The 18,946-nt window shown below is 34.2% G+C and overlaps 2 protein-coding genes across 8 annotated transcripts in view; one reads left to right on the top strand and one right to left on the bottom strand.

Annotated features, from left to right (window-relative positions):
• B3GLCT (beta 3-glucosyltransferase) overlaps positions 1-18,593 on the top strand; it is a 45,146-nt gene extending 26,553 nt beyond the window's left edge. The window contains exons 7-15 of the mRNA XM_077781448.2: positions 1,469-1,605; positions 2,450-2,513; positions 4,967-5,098; positions 6,089-6,158; positions 10,234-10,347; positions 11,962-12,061; positions 13,013-13,132; positions 13,660-13,804; positions 16,957-18,593. Of these exons, the coding sequence (XP_077637574.2) occupies positions 1,469-1,605; positions 2,450-2,513; positions 4,967-5,098; positions 6,089-6,158; positions 10,234-10,347; positions 11,962-12,061; positions 13,013-13,132; positions 13,660-13,804; positions 16,957-17,124 (1,050 nt within the window). The 3' untranslated portion in view covers positions 17,125-18,593. The remainder of the gene's footprint in view (positions 1-1,468; positions 1,606-2,449; positions 2,514-4,966; positions 5,099-6,088; positions 6,159-10,233; positions 10,348-11,961; positions 12,062-13,012; positions 13,133-13,659; positions 13,805-16,956) is intronic.
• LOC146768712 (uncharacterized) overlaps positions 2,269-18,946 on the bottom strand; it is a 63,476-nt gene continuing 46,798 nt past the window's right edge. For all 7 annotated transcript variants that reach the window (XR_014955338.1, XR_014955337.1, XR_014955341.1 and 4 more), the window contains one exon: positions 2,269-18,921. Coding sequence is in view for 2 of the 7 variants with exons in the window: in XM_085579720.1 (XP_085435846.1) it covers positions 18,837-18,921 (85 nt within the window). In the remaining 5 variants the exon portion in view is untranslated. The remainder of the gene's footprint in view (positions 18,922-18,946) is intronic.

Below are 18,946 nucleotides of genomic sequence, written 5' to 3'. Positions count from 1 at the left end.
ATGTCCAAACACCTTAAAACAGGGACATAGATTTCTGTTGCTGAGACTGAGAGCAAGGTATTTAACACAAAGGAGTACCAATGTTTGTATAGCTGTTGAAGAACTGTTAAAATCTAGCAGAGAAACCATTTTTTTTTGTGAATAGCCTGGAAATTATGTACCATAAATAAAATGATTAATATAGTCTGTTTTGTGGTCCCTTCTCCCCATTTTTCTGTTATCAATTCTGATTATCATTGGACAATGACTGATGCTAGTTTGTCTATGATGTAAAACAATAAGGTGTTTTACTTGCATTCTGTTGCTGATCTGTCTTGGTGATAAGTATTCTATACCTATTGGGGAAAAGAAACACCAAAAGACTTGCAGAACGAAATAGAAGTACAGTCACCAAGGGGCAAAGCAAATTTGGCAATGCAACTGACATGAAAGGTGTTCTAATATTTAGAATTTTTAGTGTTCAGGGAAAAAAAAAACACCTTGGTGTCAATCCTTTGCCAGTAACAAAAGAAACCAAAACCTCCTGTGTGAAATATGTTTTCCTTCTTTATTGTAATTCTGCTTTAGGACTCACTTTAGCATATTTACTTCTTTTTCAGGCACATGACCATGTGGTTTCTCACAGTTTTTTTCTAAAATGGTAATAATAATAAAAATTCAGAGGTCTTACCTTTTGAAACACTTGATATTCAAAATGGAGGACTGAATATATTCAGACCTTTGGAATATCCTTTTTTTCTGTTTGAGAAACACCTACTTGTAATTTATATTCTCAGAATAGAAGCATGAACATTTTTATTTTATATGCTGCCCTTTTGCCAATTTTACTCTCTTCTTTGCATTACATACAGATTCTAATAAAATAACAAATTATGTTCCAACCTGCAATAAAAGGAAAATAAAACATTTTGCTTTTGTACATAGTAATTGTCACCTCAGTGTAACAGTCTATCCCTGATTCCTTATATATAGTAGTAGCCATCAGGTACAAAAAAGGTGGTTTATGTACAGAGCTCCTTCAATATTAATTTTAAAGTCTCAGCAGTTTGCATAATAAAAAGTTGGTATGCAGGTTGCCCAGTGAGATTGTGGGATGTATTCAAAACATGATTGGACAGAGTCCTGGGCAACCTGCACTGGGTGATCCTGCTTGAGCAGGGGAATTGGACCAGATGATCTCAAGAGGCCTCTTCCTACCTCAGCCATTCTTTGGGATTCAGTGTTCTTTGAGTAGGTGGAAACTAAGGCATGTTCTGGAGTTAGGAAATGCAGCCTGTACTTGATTTCAGGGAACAATCTCTAGTTTAATTTCTCACTAAGTACAATTTTTGTCCGGATTACTTATTATGAACAGTGTGCTTCCCTTGTTTTTATTTTCAGGTTTGCTGTATTCAGCATGAATGCAGTTGTCCTCTTCACTAAAAGGATGCTGTAGATGAACAAAATTGTTTCCTATATTCCTTTACAGGAGTGGTTTTTAGGTAAAGCATTATATGATGAAGAATCTACAATAATTCACCATTATGCCTTTGCTGAAAATCCTACAGTCTTTAAATTTCCAGATTTTGCTGCTGGTTGGGCACTTAGCATTCCACTTGTTAACAAGTAAGAATTCAATTTTAAGTAACTTCCTGTTAATTCTCCATTATTTTACACATTCTAAGTATAATTATTATGAACACTTCAAAATTAAACAAGAGTGCAGAAATAGATTTCCATATCATTACTCTGCATGTGATTTATTTTGCTTCACTCTGCCTACATCAAGTAGCTAATAGTTGTTCAGTACTAACTGTTTAACAAGTTCAATTCCGTATTGTAATTTTAAGAGTGTATTTTTCCTCAGTCAGTGGTTTCATTCTTGGGTCGTAGAGTGTCTGCATTGCCCTCTAGAAGGGTTTCTCATGCTGTATGGACAAACTACATATTCATTTCTGCTGAGACTCTTAGGTGCTTTCAGATGAGATTTGAAAAGTTCATAGATTTCAGAAGCTGAATGAGTTTTACCATAGCAAGGATCAATGTTCTCATGAATTGAAAGGCCCTAAATGCTATGCTTTGAAATACACTGAAAGAGAATATTGTCTGTAGTTTGAGATGCTGATCAATACTGAGCTTCAAATGTGTTGCTGCTTTTAATCTGTTGAAAATTTTACGCCAGACTCTCTACCTTCTCCAGATGCGAACTTTGTTCTTGTGCAGGAAGAATGATCAGTGTATGTGTTGAATACTAATATTAGCCTCATTACATTGTCAGATGTTTTTAAAAAAAAAAATATTTATATGATAAATATAAGTTGCTTCTTGAGGCAATAAATACAGAAATGTGATTTATTATTATTTTTCCATTAATAAGATGATCAGTAGTACCAGCTACACTTTCCTGCATGCAGTAGTGATTGGGTTTTTTAATATGCTTGATTAAATTTCTTCATCTCTAATTACATAGGCTTGCAAAGAAGTTGAAGAGTGAACCACTCAAATCAGACTTTACAATAGATTTAAAACATGAGGTAAGTGGAGTGATGAAAGAAAAAATTGTCTCAAAGTTATATATTTGAATAGTGTTAAATCATAATGGAAATAAGATATTCTTAAACATTGTTAAAAGGTTTGACTGCAATGGCATGTTAGATTTCTCTTCCTTCCTTTAGAATAGTGTAATACTTTAGAACTATATTTTAAGCATAGAAAAATTAATTAATAAGCTTGCAGTCATATAAGAATGCATACATGGTTGTATACATTAAGGTATTTTCTAAGGATTGCTCTGTAAGGAAGGAGAGAGACTTCCAAGTCATGAACCATAGGAGGAGAGTAGTATCTCAATTCTAGCCAGCCTCACTTTCTGAATCAGCCTGTCAGAGCTAAATACGGTAGGGTTTGCATTAAATACTCTGAGGGATCTATCTTTGTGTGAACAAGCAGTGCAGTGACTTGCAACTTGGAAGTCTGGAAAGACTTTTTTTTTTTGTCTCTGGTATGCAAGACTTTCAAAAGGTTGTCAGAAGGTATTTCAGACAGTGAGTGAACTGAAAAGGACAGTGAGGGACTGAAAGGAACTGAGAAGGAGGCTCTGAAAGAGTATATGTGCTACTTATTTTTTTTTTTTTTTTGGGGGGGGGGTATTTTTTTCTGTGTTTATAATGTTTGTTCTGTCCAGGGTTTTGTACTGTCACCAAAGTGAACTTCTGAACCAGGGGTTGAAGAGGGGGATAAATCTGGAATAAGCTTCTGGCCTGAAATAAGGATATGATAAAGATTAGGATAAGGAATGTGAAGAAGAAGAATAGGATTAAGATTTTGGGTTGAAATGATGAAGTAATTTTAATTATTACAACATAAATCTATGGTGTATTTATAAAGTATAGATCTGTATAGTTATATGCTAATATATAAAATATATAAATATAAATTATATATAGTATATACATATGTTTATTTATATTTAAATACATTTGGTTTTATGCAAAAATAATTCTTTTATATAGCTTCCCCTCACTGACTGATGTATTTCCCCAAAACAATTGAATCCCTCTCAGCTTTCATTTTGCTGTGAGAAACAAGACCAGAAGCTGTTTTTTTTCCTCTTCTTAATTTTTTTTAGTGCAAGACCTTGGGCTTCACAATGTCATGTTATTTTAACTTTCTTTTTAAGACAAAATCATTCATATATTCCCAGTATTGCAGTCTACGTCAGCACTGAAAAAGTATCTAAACATATTGTCATAAAAAAAAGATTATTAAGAGGCACTTCTTTATGTGCCACAGATTGCTTAGTAAAAACCAGTTGATCACTTGACCAACAAAATTACTTCTATCCACTTATTATTCTGTTAGCGGGTTTTTGTATATGTTTTATTTCAAATTTATTGCCAGTGATAACCTACTTCAGCCCTGTAGTTATTCTTTCTGCACAGTGTCATGTCTCCCTAGAGACAGTCTCACTCCCTCTTTTATTTAATAAATCATCATCTTCTCTGTCTTAAATCATTTTTTGTCTACACTCTTCTTGTGTGAATCAAGAGTGACAAAAAAATAAACGAATCTGTTGTTTTTTAGGATTGGGTATAGTGTTTAAGTTTATAAGAAATATTTTAGTTCGATGGACTCCTAATAGCATATGCCTTCAGTTTTTGGGTTTTTATTGTGCTCTACATACTTTTTATTATTTCCTTTTTGTTTGTGTTACCTTATTGCTTTCCAAGTGCCTATTTCTTATATCCATAATATTTATATCACTTTTGTATATGGTAAAGTGTTTTTGTCATGCTGCTGCTCATTTGTAGGTTGTCAAGTAGACTTTTTGTAACTGTACCATATATGGCATATTCCCTGATGCCTGTTCAAAGCTGGAATTGAATAACAGAATTTTTTGTGCATCTAACATTGGGTCTGAACTAGGACTAAGACTATTTTAATCTTTTTATTATAAACATTTCCGTTGTTTTAGTAACTTCATGTCATCCGGTGCTACAACCCCAAATGGCACTCTGCCTCACTTCTGAAATAAAAACTTCACATCATTCTAAGGCTTTCTATTGAAATTTCATTTGTCAGTGGGAAATTGTAGCACATTCTGAATTTTCATAAATAATTAATCATAAGCTTCAATTGTCAATTACTCTGTTTTCTAGGAACATTGCTTCCTTGTTGGTTCATGTGATTAATTCTAAATAGCTGAATCCTGAACTAATACAGGGTCACTTGGTTAAAGGACCCAGGAGCACAAGTACTGTTCTCTATCATTCCACTTGCAGGGAGTAACAGGAAGAGCCAGCAACCAACACTTGTCTCTGAGCATGATGCTACCAGCAGAATATGGAGGGATTAATTAATCAACTCGGGGACAAATCTGCTACACTATCCCATATCATTCACTTTTCATGTTAATATGATTTCTTTGTGTGCCCTGAACATTTTTATCTAGTTTAATTACTGATATAAATGCTTCCAATTTTGATAGATTGCCCTCTACATTTGGCACAAAGGGGAAGGACCACATCTTACTCCAGTGCCCGAGTTCTGCACAGATGATGTGAATTCATTTAAGGTTGATCACTGTGCAACAACATTCAGTAACTTTCTGCCACTTTGTGTAAGTACGATATTTTAAATACTATTTGCTTAGTAAAAGTAAGACTCCTACTAAAACATATAATAATTGCCTTCAAAAATCTCAAAACTTGAGAAAATATTTTTAAGTAAGCTAAAAAATACCCAACAAAATAGTTTGTTCTGGCATTTATCTAGAATGTATTTTGGATATGCTTTCAGGCTTCTGTGGCACAGAATATTTCCTGGCAACTAACATTGTGTATGCTTTAATGAGTCTTTCTACCAAAATGTTTGGTTGGCGCATGATCTATAAATTATTTATCCTTGCACTTTTTACACAGTGAGATACTGAAGTATAGATGAGCTTTTGCTTTTCCCCACAAATGAGACTGAAACTCATTGAGGCTAAAGATAAAATGTAATAGAGTAATTGGTGCCTTAAAGTACAACCCATCTCTTCCATCTCTAGGAGATTACGAATATTACCAATGAAGTGTAGCTAGAGGCCAAAAAATGTTCTATGCTTCCAGTAGAGCAAAATTCTAGCTGCCAAAAAGGATAACAAATCAAAGTGGTCAAATGGTTTATTACGTTTGAGGAAATGCAAAGATTTCTAGTGTGTATCATTTAAGTTGTTTTTTCCAAGTGTGATACAATTTGTGTTCTCATAGTGATCAATTTGAAAAAAATTAAGAAAACATTCTTTTTCGGATGAATCATTCTTAGTTCAACAAGTTTTTCTGCTCACAATCTTTTCCTAGTGGTAGGTGTTCCAGTTCTTGTTAGAGTACTACATCAATGGAAAAAAATTTCCAATAATATTATTTCAGGAATTTTAAATAACCAATACCTTTCTTTTCAAGAGCTAAAAATTTACTTTCTGATGTATCATGAGAACACTATTCTGCTTGATAGACCATACAATAGAAAAATAGTTCCTGTTTTATTATATGTGTGGACATACATATCCTATAAAATACTACAGGCACAGCCTGCATTTAAGAGATTAATTTTTGTTTTGTTCATATAGGGAGAGCCAGTGAATAAGGAAGATGTTTTTGTTGCTGTAAAAACATGTCGAAAATTTCATGGTGACAGAAGTAAGTTGTTGGCTGGTCAAGGTAGTTCATAAAATATAGTTCATAAAATGAATATTTTAAAAGTAAGCTGATATATGCTGTCTCTATCACTCTTGGGACTAAATGTTTGCAAAATCGACTCAAACAGGCAGGTTTTGGAATTATAAACAGCTTATCCTTCAGGTGGAATCTTTTTGCTGTTCAGAGTCCTTAGGAGTGCTGTTAAACATTTAAGATTAAAAATTACTTCATCATTAGTTGCTGTTGGCAAAAAACTTGGAATTGAATACCTAAATTAAAACATGCATAGGATTAGTTTATATTGTTGTAAATTGGAACTGTTGCAATATTTATTAAGCAGCTATTAATATCCTTCAGTGAGCTTCCCCAGATAATTGCTTCACTTTTTTCCTTTGTGCTAGCAGTGCCACTTGTGCAGTTCTTTGGTGGCTACTTTAGAAATTTGAACAAACTGAAGGGTTGCTCATATCCTCCTTCCTTTGCCCTGCCCTCCTCCTTTCCAGTAAAAGATTGAGCAGCTTATGCTTTCATGTTGTTTCTAGCTGTTCCATCTGCAAATGTATTTTATAATGCTTGGAATGGGAAAATCTGTCCCTTCCAGAAATCTGATCGTATGTAGTACTTTGTCCAACCACTGCCCCTGATCAAGAGTACATGAAACACTATAGCATGTTTCATCTGGAAGTTCATCTGAATGTTGTAGTTACATGAGCAGCAAGAGTCATCGTGCTAAAAACAACAAACAAAAAACCCTAGCACAGCCCAACAAGATACACACAGTTAACTACATTGTGTTAACTACATTAACTTCCTCCTCAGAGGCACACAAAATAGACAAAGAGAGACTCTCAGCTTCTGCTAACACATAGTAATGCTCAGCTAAGTTGAGGGAGATCAAGTCTCAACAAAGCCTGGAAGGAAACATTCCAAATCCACCTACTGAACAGAAGACACTCCACCTACTTGGTGCCACCTACCAGTCTCTTCTTGTTTGCTTTTAGACATTTTGTTAATAAGGAAGAGATTTGTTTCCAGGAATTTGCTTGATTTTTTTTTCTTGCTCTTTAATACTCCAGGTGCATATACTCTCTCTGTTAGGCTTAGTTTGTTTATAAACATATTTTAAAGGGATTATAGTTGGGAAAAAAGTTGAAAATAAAGTAATTGGTTAGTAGTTGTACCAAATTTTGAGAGTGTTTTGCCACACCTGTTGTCATAGGGCAGGATGAAAGTAAAAGCTCTTTTCTTAACTAAGTCTAGTTAAAAACAGGAGGATGTTTTCATAATAAGATTTATGGAATTATTTTCTTAATGCTACTGCACCTGATGAAAGCACATTTGTAGTGTTTTAGTCACATAATTGTTAGGTTATCTTTAAAGTAGCTTTTGACAAAACAAAATTGACTGTCCTGTAATTGGAGTTCACTGAAGAGTTCTCCTTCCTGGATCCATGTTAATTTTTTAATATCAAAACTTAAAAAAAAGAAGAAAAAGAAAAGAAAACCCTAGAATTTCAGAGGCCTCAAAAAGATAGCATAAACATCCTTCAAGAAACACCTGTTGAAGACTGAGGAAAATTCTTGAACTTTCCTCACAGCTTCCAGTATTATGCAATAGAGGATAATCTTACTCCAGATTTTGAAAGATTAATGGATGCCAGCTTCAGAGAGCTCTTTTTACCTGGTAAGTCATTCTTTATTGTATGCCAAAAACTACATAATGTAGCATTAAGGCTTGGAAATTGATGTGCTTTTAAAAGCAGCTAAATTTTACCTCAGAATTTACTTCAGACACAACTCTCCTTATGCATACCATCTGTAGTTATAAAAGAAATTTTCAAGACTGCAAGCATGCATCAGGGTTCTAGAAATAGCAGAAATAAAATGTCATTAAATGCTTAGAGATGACCTTTAAATATCGCTAGTGGTATTAATACTTTGGTATGATCACAAGTATTAATACATATTGATAAATATTTACGTCGTCATCTAGTCCAAAATTTCAAGTAGTTTTCTTTAGAAGATACAATTTGCCAGAGATTACAAAGTAATGTGGGATTCAATTTACAATTGACATTAGTCTGCATGGTGACACTTCCATCAAGACAAACAAGGGAAAGAGAAGGACACTTTAGCCAACAGCCTAAGAGCTCTTAACTGAGATGAGACTCAAGTCCCTGCTTCATTTATAGAAAGAAGGGAGGGCTGCACTAAGGGAATTGAGAGGCTCAGTCTGTAATTACAGATACTTCTGTGTGTTAAAGGACCCTGCTGAGTTTTAGGTCCTTGTCTGAAGAAAGAGAAAATGACCTACACAGGTGAAGCTCTTCTCCAGGGGAAGTTTGGATGCTGTTGTATATCTGTGATTCTTCTGTTCTGAAGCCTTGTTCTCTGAAACCTTTCTGATTTTGTTCTGCTGAGAAACATTTTTAAGTAAAACATTTCAACAGAATAAGAAAATAATTTCCTGCCTATATATATTTTTTGTACATAATTCCTTTTGGATTTTTTGTGAAAAAAATGAGAACAATTTTACATTTCTTTAAGAACTTTTAAAAGTAGTATGGTGGACCATTGCAAAATGCTACTAAAGTGATTTTTTCTTTTCAAAGTATTAAAGCCTTTCCATTAGTGCATTGAGTTCTTATTACTTTGTCTTAACACTGAAATGAACTAAAAGGGAACTGTTTCAAACTGACTGTTGATCAGTCAAGAGTGATAAATTCTGTATGTTCAAAGTAGGGGGAAGTGAGCAACTAGGTAGGCAACAAACATCACATTTGATGATGGATGATTCTAGCAAGGGACTAAAGTATCCATGCCATTGATAACCTACTTCAGCCTTGTAGATATTCTTTCTGTACAGTCTCATGTCTCCCTAGAGACAGTTTCACTTCCTCTCATTTATTTAATAAATAAATATTGTTATTCACAAGCATCAGGGTTGTATAGCAGCACAGGGAAGTTATGGAAATACTTCCTCCATTTAAAGCACTCCCTGCTACTGCTGAAACCTCCTGGATGGTGTCAGAACATAAAGCAGAGAAGCAGTAACAGCAGAATGCAAGGTACTTGCACATCTCAGGCCTGACATCCTCATTTTTAAGATGGAAGAGAGATCATGATTTCCATCTGATGGCTTTCTTCTGAAAACCCTGCAAATAGTTGGATTTTTATTTTTGTGTTACCTATAATTTATTCACTTCTCAATGTAATGTAAACACTCATGGCATCATTACTAGAATTTTGTGTGATCAATTTTAAATGCTGATGTAAAATGACAAACCAGTAAGAAAATTTTTTGTTTTTTGTTTTTTGTTTTTTTTTTAGATTAGTATTAAGCAACCCTCCTTTGAATAGAATCTCCATGGGATTAAAATTGATTGTATATTTATAAACTATGCTACACAAATACTTCTTATTTATAAATGAAACAATAAATATTTATATGTTTATAACAGGAATGGTTATAAAATGTCCTGTGAGTGTGTCTCCAGAGACAGGTGCTTTGGAGCATTAATATGATGTTGCTGTTAGATAGGATGTGTATAATGCCAGTATAGTATTTCAAAAGGTACATTTGGTCTGTTTCTGATTCAGAATATGTTACAGACTGTACAGCTGGATTAAAATGTGCCATTTCAATACTGGAGGAAGGACTAATCTCTGATAGTGTTCATGTTGATGTGTGCTATGAATTGTACAGTAGCAATTGTAAAAGTAGAATTCCATTATTTGGTTATGCTTTGGTTGGAAAAATATAAATATCACAATTTAAAATTGTTATTATGAAAATAGTATCATAAAAATATATTTATATTTTAATAGAATATTTTTATGTCATTTAAATATAACTGTCCTGACTGGCTATCATAAAATTGTAAAAAAATTTTCTCTCTAAATATTATAGGAAAGAAAATAGAATGAACATTTGGAATCGTGATGCTGTATTTGAAGCAGCATTTTTATTGCATTGAAGAAATGTGGCCAGCAAAACATGGTTAACATGAATATTTGGATCGAATATCTATTTTTATCAAATCCCTTTTGTTTGAATGTCAATCATTGTTTTGCAGTACCTATTGTGAAGCAGACTTGGGAAAGAGAAGCTGCCCTTATTGAATACTACAGTGATTATGCAGACATCTCCATTCCTACTATAGACTTAGGCATACCTAACACTGACAGAGGTGAGCTTTTTGTCAGTTTTGCACAAATGACTTACTGAAGAAGTGAAGCTTTATGGATGATGTGTCTTTCATGTCAAGCATGTCATGTAGAAATTGTTTTTCTCTAGCACATATGTGCAGCCTAAACTAAAAGAATGCTCTTCACACAGGAAATGGATGGAGAGTACATCCAGAGTCCCCCTGTGTAGATAATGTGTTCTTTTAAGCAGAAACCTAAATACTAAGATTATGAAAACATGGTATGCTGATATACACCAAGAGAAAAAAAAATTGTTTTATTACTTGGGGTAGGAGTAATAACTCTGCAGTTATTTATGCTTTTCAGTAGGCTCATTAACAGTTAAGAAGTCATAAATTTATTTCAAAAGACCTCAGGCAGTGCCAAGTGGTTACTGAGCATAAACTGCTTGCCATATGGTATTCAGATATTATATCTATGTGCTTTGTATATCTTGATTTAAGCACAAAAACTGAATGTTAGGGTTGAAACATCTTTTTATAGCAAACAGGCATTTAAATCAATTTACTTTGTGATTATAAAAAAGGCTATGGATATGATGACTTCCTTGAATTTATTAATTTTGATGGTTTTATTTCATTTGATATATTGTTCTTAGGGTGATATTTTATACCTATTACCTTCTGAATTAAGGCCTGTTGGCCTTATTTGGCCCACTAGGTCAGTTGTTCTGATCTCTGGGTTATTTCTGCCCCTTGGTTTTGTCTGTTAGAGGCAGAGAGAGCATAGGCAGGGATTTCTGTGTGCACAGGTGGAGCAGCTCATGAGCAAGCAGTGAGTGTTTTCAGGGGGCACACGTGGATCATTGGTAGCAGCCATGCCCAGTAGTTGCAGTCACGCCAGGAAGCTTCCATGTTTTGTGAGAGTATAATATAGAAATCTTGGGTTTCATTTTGTAAATTTTCAGATATCAGTCTGCATTAAGTTCACAGTCTCACAAAATCACCAGAGCAAGGACTTCCTTCATGTCTTTAGCATAGAATTACTGTGTTTTCTCAAAGAATATTTTAACTGAAAGTGGCTTCAAATATAATGTTATTTTGAGTGATTGTTTACAAAGTGTAATATTGATAGCAATAAGTACTTTAGACAATCAACTGTGATGAATGAAAACTGACTGAAATGAGATTTGTCCAAGATCTAAAGAAGACTCAGTAGAAGTTTGAAACTTCTTGTTTCTCAGGTCCTGCTTATTCTGAACAAGGGTGTTTCACTTCTGCACTCCTAGCAAAGGATGTCTTACCTCTTGAACTTCCTTATAATCTTGTGATAAATGTCCAGACCTTTACTTGGAGGCAGTGATCAGGACCCGAGTTGCCAGTGAGGAGTACAGTGCATTAAAGTATATTTAAATATTTATATAAAAGTGATATTTCAAGATGCATCTATCTGATGCATCTTGAAATGCTATGGCAGTGTCTTGGAATATTTTGTGGAACATCAGCTTCTATCATAATCTCCTCATTTTTACGGCTCTTAAAGAGTAACAGTCCAGTATTGTTCAGTAGTTTGACAGATAACTGGAATAAATCTTGTTTTTAATTTAATTCCTGTTTTATTTAAATATATATACTGTCAATTTATCTTTTTTTTAGGTCACTGTGGGAAAACTTTTGCCATTTTGGAAAGGTTTTTGAATCATACTTCTCCCAGAATCCCTTGGTTAGTTGTAGTGGATGATGACACACTGATAAGGTATATATTGCATTCCTTTAGGAGCTCCATCTTTGTCAATAAGACATTTAGCAATATACACCCATCCTTCTTTATTTAAGAGATACAGCTATTTTATTAGTCATGGGGCTTTATATTACTTGAAGAAAAGAATTCACTTCCCATCAGTATTCTTTTGACAGAGATTAAAGACAGTGTTGTAACTTCATTAAAACTGTGCTATCGTGTAATCATATACTCTGAATACACCACATTTTGTGATTCCTCAGTGTAGGTATGCTTGAGCCGATAGGATTTAGTCATTTGCTAATAACCTAAGACACATTTGTTCCTCAGACAAATGTGTCAGAAGAAAGGTTTCATAAGCCCGGGTCAGTTGTCCGAGCTGCCCAGAGTGGTGTTCTGGAACTTGCATTTGTTGGACAATTGGATCCCATTCTCGCAAAGTCTGACGCTGCAGTATAAGCAAAAAAAGGCACAGTGAGCAATGTGCCGGATCACATGGTCATGAACAGTGGTTTAAGACTTGACATTAAATCATGTGGCAGAAGAAGAAATAGTGAGAGGATGTAACTGTGGATAATGCAACTTTCATATAACTAAATCTACCTTTTCAGTTTTCAATTTGTAAATGTTCACAGATAATTTGCAAAGATCTTATCATTGCTTGAAAAGTATCATTCATGTTTTCTTTGAGATGAGATGCAGTTTCACTAACAAATTGCCTACTTAAAAAAATAATTCAGTCTAGTTTGTTCTTCATTTGACCAAATCGTGCAGTCATCTCATAGTAAATTATCCATTGTAAATTTCTCTTTAGCAGTTTGTATCTCTGGGGGAGTTTTTTTGGGTAGAAATTCTGAATTTCTCCTGTCATCTTTGTGCTATTTAATAGAATGCTGTTGAGGATAACAATGTTCCAAAATGAATGTTTACAAGATTTTTTTTTTTTAATGGTTTTTCATATTATAGTATATTCAGGCTCCGAAAATTGCTCAGCTGCTATGACCCAAATGAACCAGTATTCCTTGGAGAGCGTTACGGCTATGGCTTGGGAACGGGAGGATACAGTTATATCACTGGTGGAGGAGGGTAATTTATTTAAGTTCCTGCTGATATCTACGTTAGTTCCTGTTTTGATGCAAACATTTTAAATTACGATACAAATCAGTTTCAACAGAAACAGTGATGTTTTCCCCAAATGTATGCAATTTACCTCACACCTTCTGTGTAGCGACACATGCTAGTCTCAGGTCCCCAGCTCTTCTCCCTTGCATTTGAGTAAGATTGAGGAGAGCACCCTTTTGAGTCCAGGCCAATTTTAGGAGGAACTATAAGCTGTAGTAAAAATGTTTGGTAGCTAACTTATTGTTGGAATAACAACGATGGGTATAACTGGTGTAATTAGTTTTCAGTATAAAAAGTAATGACCTTTGAGAAAATGCTTCCTGCACTATTTGTCAGTTCTGACCCCTTACATTTTGAATTTCAAATCTGTTGTATCAGAGGGCTGCATTTGCAGTCTTCTAGTTTTAAATAATTTAGCAATATTTATTAGTTACAGATATTTGGTGTCTTTAGAAGTTTTTATACATTTCATGTGCTTTTCTTAAATTCAGGATGGTTTTCAGCAGAACAGCTGTTCAGAAACTACTTGCTAGCAAATGCCGGTGTTACAGCATGGATGCACCCGATGATATGGTCCTTGGGATGTGTTTCAGTGGCTTAGGAATCCCTATAACGCACAGTCCACTCTTTCATCAGGTCAGAGAGCTATTTTTGAGTGTTAAAAATGTACTTCACTTTTTAAGTGTACACATAAAACAGTCATAAATATCCAAATTCCATCACTATGTAATAACACTAACCAAGATGCTGCTGCTGCTACTTTAGTTTGATTCTCAGCAGAACAAGACTGATCAAATAAGAACATTCTCATACCATGGATTACTACAATGCTTTGCTAGTTTACGTGGTATTTTAGCTAACCTATAGCTACAATTCATTAGAAATGCAGTCAGAGGTGAGGATTTTGAAAAAGAAATAGCATTAGGAGCCACATGCTTTGAATAGTTGTCATATGTCTTGTAAAGGAAAAAGCCTATAGCACAATACTTTTTTCTTTAGGAAATGGAGAACTGAGTGTAAAATTGTTTGGTAAATCTTCCTGCTCTACTTACCTGATTTTTTCATATTGATTCAGTATTTACTATTATGAAATACCTCATTAGTGAAGATATATGAAATTATTGCTCTTTTGGTGGGTTCTGAAGCATTACATAATTATGATAATTTGCTCTATGCTAGCACATGGGAAAGAGAGCTTACAACATAATATTCATGTGAGTGTGGGAGAAAAGGGATGGAGTAAATTTGAATCTCGTTTGTATTCCACAGTATACAGCTAACTGTAGTGTCATAGTGAAAAGCATGATGCATTGAGGCCTGTAGACATTTTCTTCCTTGTAACCAAGTAAACCAAATCCTTCCCTGGTATGAGCAAGAAGCTCTAGAGGTTTGGTTTTTTTTTCCAAACAGTGCACAACTACTTTAAAAGTTAACATTTAAATCAGTGTAGCATTTGATTTTTTCAGGTGTCGATCTAGTTGAAAAACTGGGAAGCCCTGCATAACTGATGTGAGCTGACAACAAGATAGTAAGCTACTTGAGAATTAGTAAATTACCCTGTAGTTCAAAGCAGCTGTCAATGGAGGGAGTTTCTTATATAAATGATCAATTTCTCCTATGTTAAGATTCCATTTCTGATTACATTTACTGCTTAGAGATATGGGAAAACTGAGAACGTACTATTCAATATTTTAATTCCTTGTCCATATAAAAATAATATCTGTTTACTCTCTTGTTTTGTTTATCATTCCTTATTCCTTTCAATACAGAAAGAAAACAAGTTATGCTTATAAAATCAACAGTTACTGAATAATTTTGCTTGCACATGTGTTAGAAAAAAAAACCAAAACAACAAACCAGCCTAATTAAAGGAGAGTCAGGACAGAACTCATTCGCCAAAATTGTAAGAATGATTCTTATTCAAAAAAGAGGACTTCCTTGTAATTCTTAATAGTGTGCATTTGATACTGAATCACTTTGAAATCCTAGCAGTTTGATTTTCTACATAGAAAATTGCACTTGGATTCTAGTTCTTCTTTACTGCTGCTTGTAACAAAATCTAGTTTAGCATCCCTTGAACAAAAATTAACCTGTGAGTGAAAACCACTGAATAAAAATTTAATGTTCTTAATCTACTAAATCCACTATAGTGCAAAAAATATTTTAAAAAAGACAAAACCAATTTTGGATTTTCTGTCAACCAGAAAAGAACTTTTTAAGGACTTGACTGAAATATTATGATGTGTGATGTTCCTTGAAGTATGTGACTGTAAAATTGTACTGAGATATAGATGATGAAACAGAAGCAAAGATATCTTCATTCTTGGAGTGTCTTTGATGTATTTTCTCACTCTCACTCTTATTGGTTTCCTGCTGCCTACTTGCTGAGGTAGATACATGCATATTCTGTAACCTGTTCCAGAGGTTTTTGACATGATCAGACTCTTAAAGAGAACAGGAACCTTCCCATGTTGAGTAGCAGCCAGAATTATGGTCTTAAATAAAAAATCTGGGCTAAAACAATATATTTGGCTTTTCTAGAGCACCAAATACAAACTTTAGCAAAAAAAAATTAGTTATTAGAATATTATTTTAGAATTGTCAAAACACCAGAATTTTGTCTATAGCTTAATAAAAAGATGATTCATTTTTAAACAGCAAAAATCTTTGGTCTCAGATGTGTAAAAGCTGTCTCTACCCAAAATAAATTATTTAGGTTCTTGAAACCTAAATGTTCTTTGAAGTATTTTTCAAAAGTCATGAGGGATACAGATTCTCTCGTTTTCTCCAGTGGAATTTTTAAAAATAAGCAGTCTGTGTTTTAAGTATCAGAATAAAAAAACCAAAACATCAACCACACATACTCAGCTTTCATAATGTCAAATTCTGTTGCCTAATTTTATGACACTAATGTATACAGAACTGAATGGAGAATTCACAGATACCACCATAAGTAGGTGAAGCATGCAGTATTGAATCAGTTACCAGCTTAGGCATCGAATCAATTATTTATCCAAATCATTATGTTTTCTTCTTGTTTGGGTTTTTTTTTCCCCTAGATGTAAAACACAAATGTTTGCCTTCCATACATTTTTCTTACAAAAACTCTAATAGCAAAATATAGTTGTTTTACCAGGGACCACTACAGGTGGGAATTTTTAATGTTATGATGCACTTAGTGTCATTGAACTGGCATAGAAAATTAAATACATGTGGAGCATTAGGACAGTAGCTGCATCTTGTAGCTGTGTTGTAATTCTGTCTGGTTTGATATAGGCTGATAAAGAATAACAACAAAGTTTTCTGGCATCTCATGTTTGGAACCTTTACCTGTCATAAACTCTATATTTTCTGGCTTCTTATGGCCTTATTAGAATCCTGCTATCACAGTGGCAGTGCTGACAACTCTCATCAGAGGAGGAAGATAATATAGTTTAAAATAATTTTGTCATTATTGAGCCAAACCTACATATTTTGAAAGATTTCATACCAACTACACTGTTTATTGCTTGACTTCTGGGATGGTGACCATTTCATCCTGAGAAATAGAGCATATTTGGTATCAGTGTACATCATTCCTAGCATGATGACTGCAGTGCAAGTTAAAGATTCAATCTAATGCTTGGTCAATTGATTTAATAGAATGATGTCAAAACCCCTTTGTTACCATCTTGCATATTTTGTTAGTGCCATGTTGTTGTGTCACAGGGGCCATTGAGCAGTGATATCTTCTTAAAATTATTACTGATTATTAATACTGGTGCTTTTGCTCTGTTCTTCCATCTTAGGCAAGGCCAATGGACTACCCAAAAGACTACCTTTCTCACCAAATTCCAGTATCGTTTCACAAGCACTGGAATATCGATCCAGTGAAGGTGTATTTCACGTGGCTGGCACCAAACTCAGGAGAGTCACGTAATGGAAAAAAAGTTGGATATAACAGAGAGGATTTATGAGCAGTGGAAGAATATAAGTGTTCATTACTATTCTACAGCTGAGAGACAGTCACTGCTGTGGTTTTTGTTTTGTTTTCACATTGTTCATTTGTTCATTACATAAGATGACAGTGTTTTGTTCCTGTTGGTTGCATCCCTTTGGAACAATGAAGAAGGCACTTAAATGACTTGTGCATTATTTTCCTCCACTTTTTTTCTTTTTAGAATGATGTTGGGCTTTGTATACCAATGAACTTGACTCACATTTAAGAGTCATACACAACTTTACCTGTGTTTTGCTTTCGACTTGGTTCAGACAGCATCAATTTACATTTCCTTCGTTTGCTTTCTCAAAAGCTGAATTTATGTATTTGGGAGCCTAATATTGAATAAGAGTTGAACATCTGTTAAACATCATCTCTCACTGACACAAAACAGTTCTCTAAGGTTCTGGAACAGTTTCTTGATAAATCATAGAGGATGCTTGACTTTTTTTTCTGCAACCAGGAGCTAGACGGTGTGAAAGCTGTATTCTTTTATGCTCATTTCAGATAGAAGTACTGTCATTTGCTGGAGTAGCTGGACCAGACGTGAAACCACTGTTGTACCTTTAAAGTTTGTTGGCATTTGTGTGTAATGTCATGTACAAAATGGAAAGGTTAAGGACAGGGATCTTAGGTGGCCACGGGAGGTCACTGTGGCTCCTTTAGAAGCTGAAGTCACTGTACATCAATGTGGCAAATCTAAAAGTGACTCTTAAGGATTTTTGCAGAACTAACATTTCAGTATTTCTGATGTGTGCATTTGAATAGCATATGAATGCCAGCTTTAAAATTTTGTAGTATCCCTAATTTATATTGCCAAGATAAATAATTTTATGCATACAACATGTAAAGTGTGATTCATATTTAAAACGTTCTTGATTTTTCTTGTTAGTAATTCAGTTTTGTAAAAATGTTTGTACGAAAACTGGCTTTAGTATGTTCTAAACTTATTTTTATATTGTAAAACTGCTTCTTTTAAAATGACAGTATATGGCACTTGTATGCTGTTATTTAACTTGGCTTGCTATGTTGTAACCAAATACAGGGTCTTAAAGCCATACTGCTGAAGTAATTAATATTTTGGTTTCTTTTAGTAGGTTAAAAATTTATTCCACTCCAAACAAAAGCAATACTTGCTCTAGAGTCGAAGTAGGGGAGCCACTGATTCCTGTCTCGGTAATTGCCAAATTTGTATAAACATTTGTTTGTAAATGTAGCTTGTGGGTTTCTAAGCATTGAATAGCAAGCACATATTCATAATAGATTCAAATTCTGATTAAGAAATAGCAGTCCATGTTATGCCTTTTTTTCTTCACACTACCAGTGCCTTAAACAGTAGACATTTTACTGATACCAGGATTATGTTCTCTGATACTGTTGGTGAATTGTTAATTATGTTTACTGTTTAGAACTGTGAAAGCAGAATAAAAGCATTCTTTAACCTTTTGTGCCTTCTTACTCTTTGCAAGCCAGATACAGGATTCTTTAAGCATCAGTTAAATAAGTTCATCACATTAATTTTAATTTCTGTCAGTTTTATTAAAAGGTAGCTTAATCTTTGGGTTTTTTTCATGTTCTGTCCTGACTTCCATATTTGGTCAGTTTTCAGCCTCTAGTTTTGTGCAAGTGGAAAATGTTGTTTCAATGAACACCTTGTGATTGAGAGCCTTGATGCTATCACAAAACATTTCAATACCAAATTCTCCCAAGGTCTTGCAACAAAGTCCAGTCAGGTGCAGCTTCCAACTGGTGATATTTAATCTCTCTTTGGGCCCTGTGAAGGCAGAACAGATCAACAA

This window comes from Lonchura striata, chromosome 1, assembly GCF_050655825.1.
Source record: "Lonchura striata isolate lonStrDom1 chromosome 1, ASM5065582v1, whole genome shotgun sequence".
NCBI classification, from domain to species: Eukaryota; Metazoa; Chordata; class Aves; order Passeriformes; family Estrildidae; genus Lonchura; species Lonchura striata.
This window is presented reverse-complemented; position numbering and strand designations above follow the sequence as displayed.